Genomic DNA, 16,885 nt, shown 5'->3' on the forward strand with positions numbered 1-16,885 from the left:
TATCTTTTTTTTTTTAAAGATTTTATTTATTCATTTGAGACACAGAGATAGAGAGAGAGAGCATGAGCAGGGAGAGAGGCAGAGGGAGAGGGAGAAGCAGGCTCCCCACTGAGCCAGGAGCCCGACGCGGGGCTTGATCCCAGGACCCTGGGATCATGACCTGAGCCGAAGGCAGACGCTCAACCATCTGAGCCACCCAGGCGCCCCGAAAGGTCACTTATCTTTGTTCTAGTTTCTCTGCTGATGTGGAACAATGAGACCTTCGCTTTCCTATGGTACAGGGGCTGTAGCTGTCTCCGTCCACCTGTGCCTGAATCACACTCTGGACACAGATACAGTTTTGGGAAGAGTGCATTATTCAGTCTTTCACCTCTCCTGGATGACACGTAGGAATTAGTAGAAAGAATGAACACTTTTCCCAAAGTCCTTGACATATTCGTAGAGAGTAGTTCAGGTCTTGGGAGTTTGATGCAAAAGAGCTCTGAACTCATAAATTGGATTTTCAAAAATTAGAATGGATGAGTTGACATAATGTGACGGAGACGAAATTAAGTAGCGGTAACATTTGTCTCTATGCTCTGTGTTGTATATTCTGCCATCCATGGGGAGCCTGAGTGATTCTCAGTCCGGGTAGGATTTTTTGTTTTAGCATGCATAAATGAGGGCTGTAGGAGTTTGGTGGGATGCTCCTCTTCATCCCTGGGAATTTCTTGCTAATTACTTAAACATCATATAACACCTATCTCTGAATGAATTCACAGGCATTCTTAATAGAATGATTCCTCGATCCACAGTGTCTTCCTATTTCCTCCACACATGTGAAAACTCTCCCTTATCCTAAAAGCAGGTCTTTAGAAACTTTTGTCTTTACCGAGGGACTTTCGGAGGGTGCGCTTGAGATTCCAGCCTTGTTTTTCTTAGCGTGTAGGTTTCAGTGCAGGCCTTTGGCCTTCTAAGTTCTGAGACAGAGACCTAGCATCTTAAAGCTGGGAGGCCCCTTGGAGATCCCCATGGGCGTCTTTGTGTGGTTGCCCGTAACCAGTTCATGCCTGTCACACCAGTCTTGTCTTTCACACTTGTTTCTTAGCTCATATTCTAAAACCGAAAAAATTCTGCAATGTCATCTGTATTCTAGAATAGAGTCTCTTAATGAGTCAGATGGTGTGATCCGCACTCCACGGTCAGCAACAACTAATGCCGGTCAACTGGGCCTTTGATTCATTCTAGTCACTGGAGTATTAAATACACCGAAGTGACGCAGGAATATTTGTGGTCTGCAAGCATAAAGTCATTTTCCAAAGATATGGAAATTGTAAATTGGGATGAATTTGTATGCTGGAATATATGGACTCATTGTCTGTATATAATGCACCAAGAATTCCTCAGTGAAGAATTTTATGTAATACACCACAAGAGAGTTTCGTTATTACTGTTTATTAATTTCACAGGAAAAGGAAATGCACTTTATTTACAAAGACCAACTTGAGAAAAGAAGGATGTTAAAACGACAGGTCTTTGTAGAAGATCTGTATTACAGGAACTTTCATAGGGAAAGTGGGCTTTTAGAAACAAAAGAGGTGTGAGTCCTAATTGTACATTTTGCTAGCTTCATGATTTCAGCAAATCACATTTATCTCACCAAGTCTTTTATAAAATGTGACTCTGACACCCAGCTTGTCGAGTTGTGACAAGGACTGAGTGAGGTCCTGTTTGAACTGTGGGACCCTGTACAGATAATGGGGATCACTTCTCTCCTCGTTAGACTTGGCAAGCTCAATTCCACACATGTTTTTAATGTCCACACATGCAAAAAAATGGACAAGTGATGCTGTGCTTTTAATCTGAAAGCCCATTTATAACTAGAATTCATTTCTTTGATGAATTGTATTTTTTTAAATGTCTACTCAGAAGAAGAACATAAATAACAAAATAATTTTTTTAATAGTATGCCTGGTTCAAGAGAAGTTCAGATACACCAGGACTTGGATCATATCTCAGGGTTCAATGGGAATTCATTCCAATCCGAAGGTAATATTTTATTCTAATTAGTAGCACCTTAAAATAGAAACAGATACAGGAATTCTGTTAGTTGTTTTTTTTAAAAAGTGTGTCAATGCAAAGCATGTTTTTCTTTGCTAATGTCCCCTGAAGGCTGTATTAATGCATATTTGCTTTAAAGGTAGTGAAAAGCCAACAGTTTACGTATTGTGTATTTGATGTCAGCATGCAGCTAATAAACACAGAGGGCTGTTTTATTTAGTCAGGTTGTTCTTTTTAAAATCATAAATTAATTAGAGCCATTGATTACTGACAAGTGGAAAAATGATGAGTTCTGGAGTCAGACAGAAGTTGCGTTAACCTTGGGTTCCTTCACTTTCTGGCTGGAAGACTTTGGACAATTTATGTAACCATCTGAGCCACAATTTTGTCATCTGTGAAATGGGCCCAATAGTACTTTCGTCATAGTACCATTGGAAGGATTAAATGGAAGTACAGTAGGTGCCCAGTGCAGTTCATGAAATGTGGTGGTGCAATGCTAATTCTTTCCCATGTGACAAAACTACCTCGCACAAAAGAGGAGGATCAGAAGCTCCTGACTGATCAGGAGGCTGTCTGTCACCAAAGCAGCTGGAGAGGTTACTCCTCTAACCAAAAGGAATCTTTGGCTGACCCTTCAGAAGCCCCACAGGTTTAGCATGAATGGGTTAGCCCCAGTGCTGGGGAGCTTCCTTTGTAGTCTGGGCATCCCTCCTCACTATGGCTTTGATAACCTCCCCATGGGGATGTAATGGGGCAACTTCTTAGACCTGTGGCAAGCAACTGCCCAGCAACTGACCAGTTTTGTTTTACAGATGAAATTGAATATGAAAACCAAAAAAGGCTGGAGGAAGAAGAGGACTTAAACGTGCTGACATTTGAAGACCTTCTTTGCTTTGCGTATCAAGTTGCCAAAGGAATGGAATTTCTGGAATTTAAGTCGGTAAGCCCCTTTTGAAGGAGAAACTGACAGCCACAACAAGATAATTTTTGAAATGAGATGTGCTTTTCTTTTTCTTATTTCAACTTGTATCCCTTAAAGTCCGTCTCCCCCGCCATCCACCACCCCCTTCACTGTTGGAGCCATGTAGAACGTTCATTACAGCAGCTGTGGGTGAATTACAGGGGGAATGCCTGAGATCCCTTATTAGATAATGGTTGTCGAAGCCCTCCCGGGCGGTCCAAAGTCCCCTGAGACTTCCAGCTAGGAAGTCAAAGCGAGGCGTACAGCGTCAGTCCTTCCTGGGACAGTCAGTCCACGTTGTTCAAGGCTGTGCTCTGCGCATGGGCATTTGACCCCAGGTAAGCGAGGCCTCCACCACAGCGTGCTGGGCCGTGTGGTGGGCTAGCAGGATCCTGGTGCACCTGCTGCCTCCTCTGTTGTTCATCCCAGACTTATAGGACGTTGATGTGAGGGTCGTGGAGTCTGCCTCAAACCCTGGTTTCTACCTCAGTTTTGCATTCTTTCTATAATTGTCTCTCAGCCCTGTTCTCGGACATTTCAAGCATCTCTTACCTGTGAGCAGATGGAAGTCACTTCTCTGGTTGCTTTCTGTCTGCACCATCTTATGTTCTGTTACCTTCTGTGTGTTTCCCAAACTCTTCCCTCTTCTTTTCCCTTTGAATCTTTGCTTCTCTTTCTCCCTCTTTCCTCCGGGTCCCTCCTCTCTCCTTGTTCTCTTTGAATTTGGAGAGAATCATTTCAACTGTATTTTTTTTCCTTAAAAAAATTACTTTCTCTGATATATTGTCATAGGTCAGGTATATCTCAATTTAAAAAAAGATTAACATGAAATAAATCAACAGCTTTGAAGAACAGAAAAAAATGATGTTCACAATAGCAACCAAACCTGGGAAGCATCTTGAGATAAACCCAAGAAATATACGAGACCCACACGAAACATTATTAAATGGCAAAAAGGAGGCCTGAATAAATGAACTCTACCATGTTCATGTAGGAGAGATTCAGGGTTTATTAGAAAAGCCAATTCTGTCCAAGTTAATCTGTATGTTTCGCACAACTCCAGTTAGAATCTCAGTGGTTTTTTTTTTTTTCCTCATGGATGTTGAAAGTGCATGTTGTCTTCTTTGCTTTTCTTTTTCCAAATGTGGGCATCCTTGCTCACTAGTTAAAAAAAAATTCCTGTCTCTTAATATTTTCCCACCCCTCATCTCTGGGACATATTCTTTTTTTTTAAATTCAATTAATTAACATATAATGTATTATTGGTTTCAGAGGTAGAGGTCAGTGATTCATCAGTTGTATATAATACCCAGGCTCATTACATCATATATCCTCCCCAATGTCCACCACCCAGTTACCCCATCCCTCCCACCCTCCTCCCCTCCAGCAATCCTCAGTTTGTTTCCTATAGTTAAGAGTCTCTTATGGTTTGTCTCCCTCTCTGATTTCGTCTTGTTTTATTTTTTCCTGTCTTCCCCTATGCTCCTCTGTTTTGCTTCTTAAATTCCACATATCAGTGAGATCATATGATACATGTCTTTCTCTGGTGGACTTATTTCACTTAGCACAATACCCTCCAGTTCCATCCATGTCGCTGCAAATGGCAAGATTTCATTTTTTGATGGCTGAATAGTATTCCACTGTATATATATACCACATCTTTTTTATCCATTCATCTGTCTGAGACACGTTCTTCTCCTCATCTTCCCTGCGGGCTGTTGGATTCCTCTTTTCTCCAGTGTATCTATAGTTGCTTTAACTATAGTTCACCTACTTGGCCACCTCGATCGTCTGGCCTGGTTTGCTGCCTGTCTTGAAGTAAATACGCAAACTACTCACAACTGGAGGTCAAGGGGCATTGCTTTTTTACTCTCTGGGCTTGTTATAATAAGAACTTTTTTGAGGAATATCCAGTTTCTTAGACCCTCTCACCTTGTTTTCCCTTTAGGCCTTATCCTCTACACCATGATGTCACTGTCTCCGTTTGTCTTTTCTCCCTACTTCTCTGGTCGCTCCTTGCTTTCCCCGTAGCCTCCGTGACTCCATCCAGCGTTACTCGAGCACTGACTAGGTGCTATCACTGACAGGGGAGAAAGAGACAAGTAGACACGCAAATCAAAGATGACACTGTAGTGTGGTAAATACTCGTGTTCACGTAAGCTCTGGGAACCCAGGAAAGACACACACATATCAGAACCAGGGGTGGGGAATGGTGCAGAAAAGGCTTGGGGAAGGAGCTCGTGCTTTGGCTAGAGGAGATTTCTGAGGAAAAGGAAAACCAGCAGGGAACATGGGATAGGGCAGGGAACGCAAAGTCAGGAGGAAGTCAGTTGAGAAAGGTCATGAGTTAAATGTGTAGCATGTGGTTCCCAGGGCAGTAGAGTAGGGCCTAGCCCAGCAGATATTCCTATCTGAAGCTCAAGAGAAATGTTTGGGTTGGAAACAGAGGTTGGGTGATGGTAGTTGCATCCCTCGGTTTGGACGAAGTGGCTCGGGAGGGTGCGGACCAAGAGGGTGCGGCCCTGGGGAATGAGAGCAGGCTTGCATGGAGGCCCAGGAGGAAACAGGTTCCACCAGGCAGTAGGAAGAAAACAGGGGCCAGTGACGTGCTGAATTCACAGAAGGAGGGACCTGAAGGAGGAGGGGCTGGCCCGGCAGTACCAGGTGCCACCAGGAGGCCAAATCCCATCTCAACTGGATTGGTGCCGTGCACGTCACTGCGGGGCTTAGCCCAGGCAGCTGGGGCAGACATCTGGGAGGAGGAAGGCAGGGTGCAGGGGGCCAGTAGTAAAGGGGGTGAAGTGTAAATGGAGTCTACAGGCAGCGGGCAATACTCTCAGAAAACTGGAGAGGGAGGAAGGAGAGCTAGCGGGATTTTAGTCTGCCTGGTTTTTGCTTTTATTTTTCAAGATTGAAGAGAGTCCTTTGGACCTTCAGCTCCTAGTGCTCTATTCCTTTGAATATCTTCCTTCTCAGAGTTTATTCTCTTGCCAGACCGCTCAGATTCATGTCATGTCCTCTGTCCATCCAGGGGCTCCTAATTCCACTTTAGTCAACCTTCCCAAACTTATTTTTTGTTTTTTTCCAAATATTTTCTTTGATCGTACTCTCATTGCCAAAGCTGTTTTCCAGTCAGAAAAGAGATAATTTTCTCCCCCCCACTGGACAAGAGCCTCCAAAAGTCCCTTTGGGAGGGAGCTCAACACTGGGCCCTGGTATTGTGTCTTTTATTTATAGGAAGACACAACACCCAGCCAGGTTTGATCTCCTTTCTAAGAACCCATCCTCTTGGCCTCCGGGAATGTTCCATAAGCAGCACAAATGACTGCATCCACAACAGCTGAAGAATTGGGCCATCTGCATTCCCTCTGTGTGCCGCACGTCGCGCGTGATGACTGCCGGTGGCCCAGTAAAGATAAGACACCTCGATGAACCGCACTTTGCTGTCATTTGTAACTCCTGCTGAACTTGAAACTGGAAGCAAAATTGCACTCTGTGATAATCTCCGTCAGAGTAAATAACACTCCCATTTCGTTCTTTGTAGTGTGTTCACAGAGACCTGGCAGCCAGGAACGTGCTCGTGACCCATGGGAAAGTGGTGAAGATCTGTGATTTTGGACTGGCCCGGGATATTATGAGTGACACCAACTACGTTATCAGGGGCAACGTGAGGCTGCTATTTCTCACATATTTTTATGCTGTTATTTTGTGTTTTGTTATTGGGACGGTAGACATCCGCATTCACTATAGCGCGGGTTTGATTCCAGAAACTTCCTCACTGCAGTCAGCTTTCTTATGTTTAAAAGCTTTTTCTGTAGCTTCAGGGAATATTCCAGTTATAATAAAACCTGAGCAACGTAGCATCACATCTATCCTTGGGTGAGTCAGAACAGACCAGTTAGGGACCTTGGAGTACAATCGACACTTAAAAGACACTCATTACTTGAACTTACTTCAGTTCCCTTAGCTATAATGCAACCAGTGTCATGTTTCCAGGTATGGGAATTTGGCAGACAATAAAGCATTTTTTAAAGTACAACATATAAATTAAATATTAAATGTAAATTTTAAAAGGGCACAATATTTAAATTAAATATTAGCTAATGAATATTTAGCATCTTATTACGGTCACACAGGGAAACCTAAAATATGACAAAATCTACTTGTTAAAAAAATAAAAAAACAAAAATAAAAACCCAACTAGGGACAGATATGTTATTTAAGAACTATTGGAAATACTAGATGATAAAATTGTGTACTGGAAGGAGTGGCTTGTAAGAATCACAACACCTAAAGTTAAGCCCCTATTCTTTTTTGGAATTTTTCTGTGCTTTATTGTCCCCACTTGTGAAATAATAGTGGCACCAAGAACTGGGTTGGTGCTTACCGGGTGCTAAGCACTATTCTTAGCACTTTACATATATTCATTCATTTAGTTCTCCAAGTGCCCAGTTGTGGGTGGGGAAACCGAGGCACAGAACCATAATTTGCCCATGATTACACAGCACGTGGACTAGAGCATGAATGGTCTGAGCCCCAAGCCTGTGCATAAACACTGTGACACATGCAGCATTTCCCATGAGGACTGTCCGCTTACCTCATTGGCGTTGTTGTGGGAATAAACCAATAAAACCAACATGAAAGCACCTGCCTGGGGTAAACGGCCAATAAATGTTAAAAATCAAATTAAACACTATTCCCATTAGAATCAAATAACCATCTCAGCTGATTTTAGATCTATACATCACTCGTAGCTGAAATCATAAAGATGATCAAAGCTCATGGGTGGCTGTGTGGTTTTTACCTTACTAGCTGGTGGTCTCTTATGTGGGAAAGTGAATTCCATTTGGCACTTCAATTAATTCCCTTAATTAATCAAATTAACCAGACTAGTCTGTTTGATTCTATCAGCTCATCAGTTTGTATAGGATTTAAAATAGGGTTTCTTTCTTGAGCTTTGATTTTTTTTTTTTAATTTCCCTAAGTAATCTCTACACCCAATGTGGGGCTGGAACTCACGACCCTGAGATCCCGAGTCACATGCTCTACCGACTGAGCCAGCCAGGTGCCCTTTGGGGTCTGATTTTACTTGGCAGATTTAACATGCACTGTGAAGGGCTCCTCACCTCATGAAAAAGAAAATGCTACAAAAAACTCTATCCCAGTAACCTATGTGCCCCTGTGTCTTGATTCTAATCTGAGGCTATACTAACTCTAAACCTGCCTTTCGTGTTACTGGAAATTATTCAAGCCACAGAAGCCAGCCTGGTGTCATTCCTGGAAGTGATGACATATACCCCCCTCACCACATTTTTGTAGCTGGCATTTCCACTAAAGTTCTTCCAAGAAATGCTTTTACAAAATATCCCACTAATTTACCAGTATCTACGTACCTCTGGGCAACGGACTAATTCTCCTTAATGGGAATTATCCGCTGTTAAACTTACCCATTCCAAGCACAAAGCTTTGCTCAAGATGAGTTTTAAAGAGATGGCCAGCTGTGGGACACCTGGGTGGCTCAGTGGGTTGGGCATCTGACTCTAGATTTCGGCTCAGGTCATGATCTTGGGGTCATGAGATGGACCCTGTGCTGAGTGTGTCGGGCTCTGCGCTGAGTGTGGAGCCTGCTTAAGATTCTCCCTCTCCCTCTGCCTCCCACCCCCGCCCCCGCTTGCATGCATGTGCTCTCTCTCTCAAAAAAAAAAAAAGAAAGCCAGTTTGGTTGATTTTTTGTTTGTTTGGGTTTTTTGTTTTGTTTTCTTTTTGTAAGGCTATTATGTTAGAATATTGATTTAAAAGTGAAAACCTTCCACTTGAGGAATATGATTTTCTCCATTAAGCATTAAGAGTGGCTTTAGGAAGCCAAGAAATTTTATCATCTAGCTAGTAAGAGAAAAGAAAATACTCTTCACCATTCAGTCACTTCACCATTGATCACCACTGATCTCCTCCTGGACTCCACACAGGCTCGTCTGCCTGTAAAGTGGATGGCTCCTGAAAGCTTATTTGAAGGGATCTACACCATAAAGAGTGACGTCTGGTCATATGGAATATTGCTCTGGGAGATATTCTCACTCGGTAAGTTTTGCACGTTGCTGCCATCCCTTGCCCCCTCCATGCCTCACCCCCATTCCTAAATCAAAGCGTGCATGACATGCCACCTCTAATGCTCCCAAGAGCTCGCTAGTCTGACACCTGCGCCACTTCACGTTTTACTGCCGTGTCTTCCCCACCGGCCTATACCCGCGTGAGAGGGGGAGCCACAACTTTCCCCGCTTTCAGCCTCGCGCCAAGCAGTGTCTGGCCCGTGGGAGCTCTCGGTGCATGCTTGTTAATCGAGTGAATAAATAAACAAATGAAATAGTTTATCCTCCCCAATGTCTTCCTCAGGTGTCAATCCTTACCCTGGTATTCCGGTCGACGCTAACTTCTATAAACTCATTCAAAGTGGATTTAAGATGGATCAGCCATTTTATGCTACGGAAGAGATGTAAGTTCAAACCAGACTGCACGGTGGCTGAAATCGGGAATTTACAGTCTCTCTAGTTCCAAATGCATGTCAAAAAAAAAAAAAAAGTAAAACTCCTTAATACAAAATTCATGATTCCTCTTTAAAAAACAAAAAAAACCCAAAAAAACAAAAAAAAAAGAAAAGGAAACTCTTCCTTTTTCTTTTGGGGATTTCTGGACAAAACTGAAGATACTGTGAATTAGGGGCTTCAATTCTTTTGAGGGTGAGAAGACTCCATCTCCTAGTTTCTGGTCCACAAAATGCATTTCCTGTCCGTCATCTAATTTGCCCTTTCTGGTGTGAGTTCAAAGTCTAGTAGAGTACTTGCCACAAAACAAACAGGCGATAGCTGGTGAGTAGCTCCCCAGCAAGAAATGGTGGGAAATGATCAGCTTTTCTTTATTCGGATTTCCTCAGCTTACTCCTCTTCTCTTGCTTTTACAGATACTTTATAATGCAATCCTGCTGGGCTTTTGACTCAAGGAAACGGCCGTCCTTCCCCAATCTAACTTCATTTTTGGGATGTCAGCTGGCGGATGCAGAAGAAGCGGTACGTAGCTGCGTAGTTCTTTATAAAAGACTATTAGAAAGGAAAGCAATAACTCAGAACACGCACTGATTTCCTAAGAGTCAAAGTTGAACGGTGTCTTTCTCAGCAGTTTGTCTGGTTGCCTTTTGAAAGTTGTATGGGGTGAGATATATTTATTGGTAAGTGTTTTTGGAGGGGGGAAGCTTTCCCTAAAGTTTTCAGCTGATTGATTAAGAAATTAAATGCTTTTAAGTGTCCAGTGCATAGGACTAGATGACTAAACAAAACTTAATCCCTGGCCGCCACTGACCTTTCCTAATTCAACATGAAGCTTTAGTATGGAATAATCACACAACCCAGTCATATAATACAGCAGAGTGGAAAGAACATTGACCTGGAGTCATGAGAACCTAATCCCACCTCTAGCACTCTAGCTCCTCATCGCTGTATGAATTATGGCAAATCACTTTACTTCTCTGGGCCTTAGTTTTCGCACCTGTAAAATGGCTTGCCAAGGTAGGTGATCCCCCTAACCACTTTGTCTTTAACTGTATGTGAGACTCCAGTAATGTTGTGTGAGACTTTTGCTTTGTGGGTGTGTCTTTCCCATCAGTAGACTTGGTTCACGAGGGCAAGCAAGTGTACTGCTCCTCCTCACATCACCTGATGCAGTCCCACGGGCAGGAGACGCTCACTGGTCATTAAATAAACGAGTGCCTGTCAGCACGAGGGTGCGTCAGAGGTCACATCCGTTTTGTTCACCATTACATACCCAGAGGCTGGCATAATGCTTAGTGTATGGAAAGTGCTAAGCAAATATTTCTGGAAGGAAGGAAGGTAGGCAGGCAGGCATAAAAGTAAACTTGAGAAAGCAAAAGCCTGACGGCAGAAGTAAGGACATCAGTTAAGAGGTGACTGTGGCAACAGAGGTGAGCAAAAATGAGGGGGTGATAGACGGTGGGGGGAAGGGAAGGTGCAGAAGGAAGGGACACACACAGTTCCTGTTTCCGGAGAGCGGCCTGAACTCACACCACCTCTCCTCTCATGTCCGGGCCCACAAATCATAGGAAATATATACATAAAATATAAATATATTATCAATATATCATGTATTTATATATACTATATTGTAAATAAATATAATACAAATATAAAATAAATGTAATATAAATATAAAAATATGGGGCGCCTGGATGGCTGAGTCAGTTAAGCGTCTGCCTTCAGCTCAGGTCATGATCCCAGAGTCGGGCTCCCTGCTCAGCGGGAAATCTGCTTCTCCCTCTCCCTTTGCCCTTCCCCCACTTGTGTTCTCTCTCTCTTGATCTCTCTCTTTCTCAAATAAATATATAAAATCTTTAGAAAATGAAATAAATATTAAAAATACATAAATACATATATACACACACACATATATTTTTTATTATATTTTTTTAAAGAAGTGAGGCCATAATTGCCTTTGAAAGCCAGAAGGAGATCTTTGTGGACCAGAAACAGTGGAAAACCCCTGAGACAATGAAAGCAGTTAGGGCTGAAGAGGGAAGACCCACAACAGAGGACTCTTTGAAAGAATAAAGACAAGTGCTTTCCTAGAAGTTAGGGAGAGGTCTGCTGGGATCGTGCAGAAGTTCCACAGTGGGACCAGTCACACTGTTAAATACACATAAGAATAACATGGGTGTTAAAAATGTAAGTATAACCACTGTGAAAATAGAAATATAATCTATAATCTCAGGTTCAGTGTAGAAGAAAAAAGGACCATAGAAAACTGGATCAACGCCACAAAATGGGGAAGAGAGAAACAAAGAGCATTCATGGAAATAGAAAAAGCTCAAAATGGCAGGATTCATAAGTCCACTTAAGAAACAGAATTTCAAAATAAATGAGACCATTATCACGCAGATCACATTTACTAACCTCAGTGCAGTGGAATGAGAAATCACCAGTAACACCCGAAAAGCCCCCAGTGTCCTACATGAGAAATTAAAACTCATGCTTCTTACAGAAGCCTTTGGTTCACAAGAAGGAGGAGGAGGAAGGAAAAAGACATAAAAATAGACCCTGCTTATTAAAACCTGTAGGAGCCAGCCAAATTTATAACTCTAAATTCATTTATTAGAAAACAAAGAATGAGAATGAATGACTTAAACTTTCAACTCAAGAAGCTAAGAAAAAAAACAATGAATAAGGAGGAGGGAAGAGGAGGAAGAGAATGAACGAAGTAGAAGAAAAAAACTAATAGAGGGGAGCGTGGGTGGCTCAGTCCGTTGAGTGCCGGACTCCTGGTTTCAGCTCAGGTCGTGGTCTCGGGGTCCTGGAATCAAGCCCTTCATTGGGCTCCATGCTGAGCGTGGAGTCTGCCTGAGATTCTTTTCCTCTCTCTCTACCTCCCCCTCTCCCTCCTCCCCATGCTTGTGCGCGCTCTCTCTCTAAAATAAATAAGTAATAATAAAAGAAAAAGAAAAGAACTAGTAAAGATACAGGCAGAATTAATTAAACTGAGAGTAGCCTTCAAAACAAAATAATAGTGATGATCAGGAAACCTAAAAGTTGTTTTTTGAACTAATAATTGTAATGATCTAATGGCTAACATTTTTTGAGTGTCATGCACTCTACTAATATACTACCCATAATAACTCAATTAATTCTCACATCAATCTCAAGAAGTAAGTTCTATTACTACCTCTTTTGCAGATCAGTAAATTGAGATACAGAGAGGTTCAGTCGTTTGCCCAAGGTAACACAGTAAGTGTCAGACTTCGGATTTGAATACAATAGTCTGGATCTAGTTTACACTGTATATTAATATTGTATATTAATACAGTATACAAATATACCACTAATGCATACTAACTATGAAGAGAACAATTAAGAAAAAAGAGAAAGCACAAATGACATTCAGAATAAAAAGAACATAATTATGGATAGAGAAACCATTTTTAAAAAGTGTTAAGAAAATCTTACGCACCTCTTTCTGTTGATACACTTGAAAAGCTAGGGTTCCAAAATTTTTATAAGGAGAATGTACTCGTGTATTACTTGTGCAGTTAAAAAATTCATTTTAAAATCACTTAAAGGGGTGAAGGGGAAGGGAAGTAGAGGCTTCCAGTTACGGAATGAAAAAGTCACGGGGATGAAAGGCACGGCACAGGGAATACAGACCATGATACTGTAATTGTGCCGTACGATGGGAGGTCCGCTTGTGGGGAGCACGGCATAATGTACAGACCTGTGGAATCCCTATGTTGTGCACCTGAAACTGATGTAACATTGTGTTTCATCTATACGTCAATAAAACTAATTAATTACTTACATAAATAAAAATCACTTAAAGAAATGGACAGGAGGACATTAAAAGCAGTGACAGACCCGTCTCTGATTGGTCTCTGATTGGCTGTGGGAGTACAGCGAGCTTGAGGAGATGGTTCTGAAAGTTCTGGATCGTGGGCCTGGAGGCGGGGCGGTGCGCTAAGTGAAACTGTCAATACAAGAAGGAGAGAAGGTTTGGGAGATCAGAGATAATGGATTCAGGTGTGGAGCTGTTGGATTTGAAGTGTTACTGGTATTTCTGCACAGCCTTCCTTAGATGGTTAGAAATTCAGTGCTGGAGATGTACATTTGGTTCAACAGGTCATAACCAACTGCTAGACCCGCTTTACAAAAACGATGTATCGTTACCTTTTCATCCTTAAGGGTTGAGGCTAACTGTTATTGTGAAGACCAGGTTCAAAAGGAGATTTTTGTCCGTTTTCCAGAAAGAAAAATTAAGCGGAGTTCATCAAGTGAACACGATAACTGACTATCACAGTAGTGAGGGGTGGGGAGAAGGAGGGAGTCTGTCAAACTCACGTAAGATTGCACGATCCCAGGTGCCTGCGTGGCTCAGTGGGTTAAGCGTCTGCCTTCAGCTCAGGTCATGATCCTGGAGTCCCAGGATCGAGTCCTGCATTGGGCTCCTGCTCAGCAGGGAGTCTGCTTCTCCCTCTGCCCCTCACCCCACTCATGCTCTCACTCACTCTCTCTCTCAAATAAATAAATAAAATCTTTAAAAAAAAAGTAAAAAAAAAAAGAATGCACGATCCCTACATCACGAAGAGTTCTCATACATAATAAGGAAAACGTGGGTAGCCCAAGATAAAGGGCAAAGGAGAGAAGCAGGCTATTCACAATGAAGTGCAAATGTTCATCGAATATAGAAAAAGATGTTCGACTTTTTGCTTATCATGAAACACGCAGGCAAGGAGATAAAACCTTCGCTGGACAAAGGGCTGGAGCCTTGGGCGGTAGTTAACACCCCTGCTGTCGGGCTCAGGAGAAAACAGTGTTGTTCCCAGACACAGCAGAGAGGAGCAGAAATAAGTAAAGGTTTCTGCAGGACAGCCTGGCGATGTACGTCCCCATTCAGATGTGCATCCACTTTGACCCAGCAATCCCACTGCCCCCATTCAGCCCAGAAACAGGCAGGGCCAGTGTGCACTTCTCAGTTTATGTTATAAAACCAGTCCATCAAAAGGTCAGTTATGGTGCATCTGTACTATGGAATGCTAGGCTACTATTAAAAAGATGAATGTGCTCATATTTATTTTTTTATTTATTTTTTAAAGATTTTATTCATTTGAGAGAGAGAGAAAGCATGAGCAGGGGAGAGAGGCAGAGGCAGAGGGAGAAGCAGACTCCCTGCTGAGCGGGGAGCCCAACGTGGGGCTCCATCCCAGGACCCTGGGATCAGGACCTGAGCTGAAGGCAGCTGCTTAACCATCTGAGCCACCTAGGCACCCCGAGTGTGCTTATATTTAGTAAATAGTGAAAATGTGTAACACATGTAACATGCAAACAACGTATGAGTAATTCAAAATAAGGTTCTAAAACAGGGTCTACATTCTGAGCCTACTGACGCAAAATTGTGTGTACACAGCAAGGTAACTATAATGGTGGTACCTCTGATGATTTTAGCTTTTCTTCTATACATCTTCCTATATTGCTTACAGTATCTATATGAAAGCGCATTCACTTTATAATCAGACAAAAAGTGGAGCTGTTTTCATCTTGGAAGAACATTTTAAAGTCACTGACCTCCCAAGTGAAACTCAAGAATCATTCCCCTGTATTAACCGCATAATGAACAGATCATTTTAGTGGCCTTTCTCTTTTATGGTTTTACTGCTCAGCTTTTGGATTTCTAGATTGGGACTTTATATCCAAGAACAGAAACAATAATGGAATCAGCTATTTGACTATGACTTGATTTCTCCATTAATAAACCGAATTTGCTTTGTCAATTAATATCCTCTAAGATTATCCTCTAAGACTTATGTATCGTAATAGTAAGTAATCTGCAATATAGGCCCTTGACATGTCCATCTTCATCAGATGGTAATCAGTGTTCTGTCTTTTTCCCACCTTCAGATGTATCAGAACATGGATGGCCACATCTCAGACCGTCCTTCCGTCTACCAAAACAGGCGACCTTACAGCAGAGAGGTGGATTCAGGGCTCCTGGTTCCACAGGCTCACGTTGAAGATTCCTAGAGAAACAGTTTAGTCTTAAGGACTTCCTCCCTCCAACCCCCACCTTAAACAGGCTGTAGATTACCAAAACAGGATTAATTTCATCACCAGAAGAAAGTATATTCTCAGCTGCTGCTTTGCTGGACTTTTCTCTAGAAGCTCTCTGTATTTACTCTTGTTTTCAAAGGAACTTTTGTAAAAAACAAATCATCCTTTGCACAAGGCAGGAAGAGCTGATAATTAACTTTACTGGAGCATCTACCTACATCCAAAGCCCTTCTTGGGCTGGCTTGAGTGAAAATCGTGTACCTGAGGTATAGTATATTCTTGTAAATACGTAAAACAAAAGCATTTTGCTAAGGAGAAGCTGATATGATTTTTTAAATCTATGTTTTAAAATAATATGTAACTTTTTCAGCTATTTAGTGATATATTTTATGAATGGAAATAAAATCTCTTCTCTAGAAATGTTTGTCATTGAATTGTTTACATGACATATTTAGGGCGAGACTTAACTGGAGGGCAGGAACCTAATGAAATTATGTGCAACGATTTGTTTGTGCATGTGTATTTTTTTCCTACTGAGAAGCTCCAGCCTTTTGTCAGATTCTTAAAAGGATCCGTGACTCCTGCCCCCAGACCAGAGCAGAACAGCTGATGTCTGCTTGCTTCTCTGTAGCACTCCATGGATTCAGCCTCCTTCGTCCTTTGAATTCAGCTTAGCTCCCTCCCTCCCACAGGCTTATAAAGTAACTTGCCCTCATCCTTACTTTCCAGGTGTGGTTCTTGGTGAAGAACGTGATGAAGGTTTGCCTTTTCTTGTCCTCCCTTCCAGGGCCGTAGTTAAGATAAGAACCCTGAAGCCAGTCTGCCTGGGCTGGAATTCTTTTTCCAACGCTGCTTAGCCACGCAACGTTGGGCAAGTAACTGAACTTGTTTAGGTCTCAGCTTTCTCTTCGGGAAGATGGAGTAATAATGGATGGCATCTATCTTACACGGTTGTGGTAAGAATTAGATGGACTACATATATAATATATGTAATTTATAAATGTATGCATAAACAGATGGTCCCCAACTTACGGTGGTTCAACTTAAGATTTTTTGACTTTATGGTGGTGCAAAAGGGATACACATTCTGTAGAAAACTTTCTTTGAATTTTGAATTTCCCCGGCAAGCGATATGCAGTACGATTGTCTCTCGTGATGCAGCTCCCAGTCAGCCATGGGATCGCAGGGTGAGAAGCCAAAACAGTGACAGCCATTGTATACTCATTCAGCCATTCTGTTTCTCACTTTCAGTACAGTATTCAGTACATTACTTGAGATGTTCAACACTTTA

At 42.1% G+C, this 16,885-nt stretch overlaps 1 protein-coding gene across 4 annotated transcripts in view; it reads left to right on the forward strand.

The window, feature by feature from the left end:
• The window catches only part of FLT3 (fms related receptor tyrosine kinase 3), a 110,508-nt gene extending 93,984 nt beyond the window's left edge, over window positions 1-16,524 (forward strand). For 2 of the 4 annotated variants that reach the window (XM_032403282.1, XM_032403281.1), the window contains 7 exons: window positions 1,946-2,028; window positions 2,853-2,980; window positions 6,546-6,668; window positions 8,968-9,079; window positions 9,392-9,491; window positions 9,957-10,062; window positions 15,445-16,298. In XM_032403282.1, the coding sequence (XP_032259173.1) occupies window positions 1,946-2,028; window positions 2,853-2,980; window positions 6,546-6,668; window positions 8,968-9,079; window positions 9,392-9,491; window positions 9,957-10,062; window positions 15,445-15,567 (775 nt within the window). In that variant the 3' untranslated portion in view covers window positions 15,568-16,298. Of the gene's footprint in view, window positions 1-1,945; window positions 2,029-2,852; window positions 2,981-6,545; window positions 6,669-8,967; window positions 9,080-9,391; window positions 9,492-9,956; window positions 10,063-15,444; window positions 16,299-16,323 lie in introns of those variants that run through there. The other 2 variants (XR_004299258.1, XR_004299257.1) reach the window with 2 other exon arrangements.
• The last annotated feature ends 361 nt before the right edge of the window (window positions 16,525-16,885 follow it).

The sequence above is a fragment of the Phoca vitulina genome, unplaced genomic scaffold (assembly GCF_004348235.1).
Source record: "Phoca vitulina isolate PV1807 unplaced genomic scaffold, GSC_HSeal_1.0 scaffold5, whole genome shotgun sequence".
NCBI classification, from domain to species: domain Eukaryota; kingdom Metazoa; phylum Chordata; class Mammalia; order Carnivora; family Phocidae; genus Phoca; species Phoca vitulina.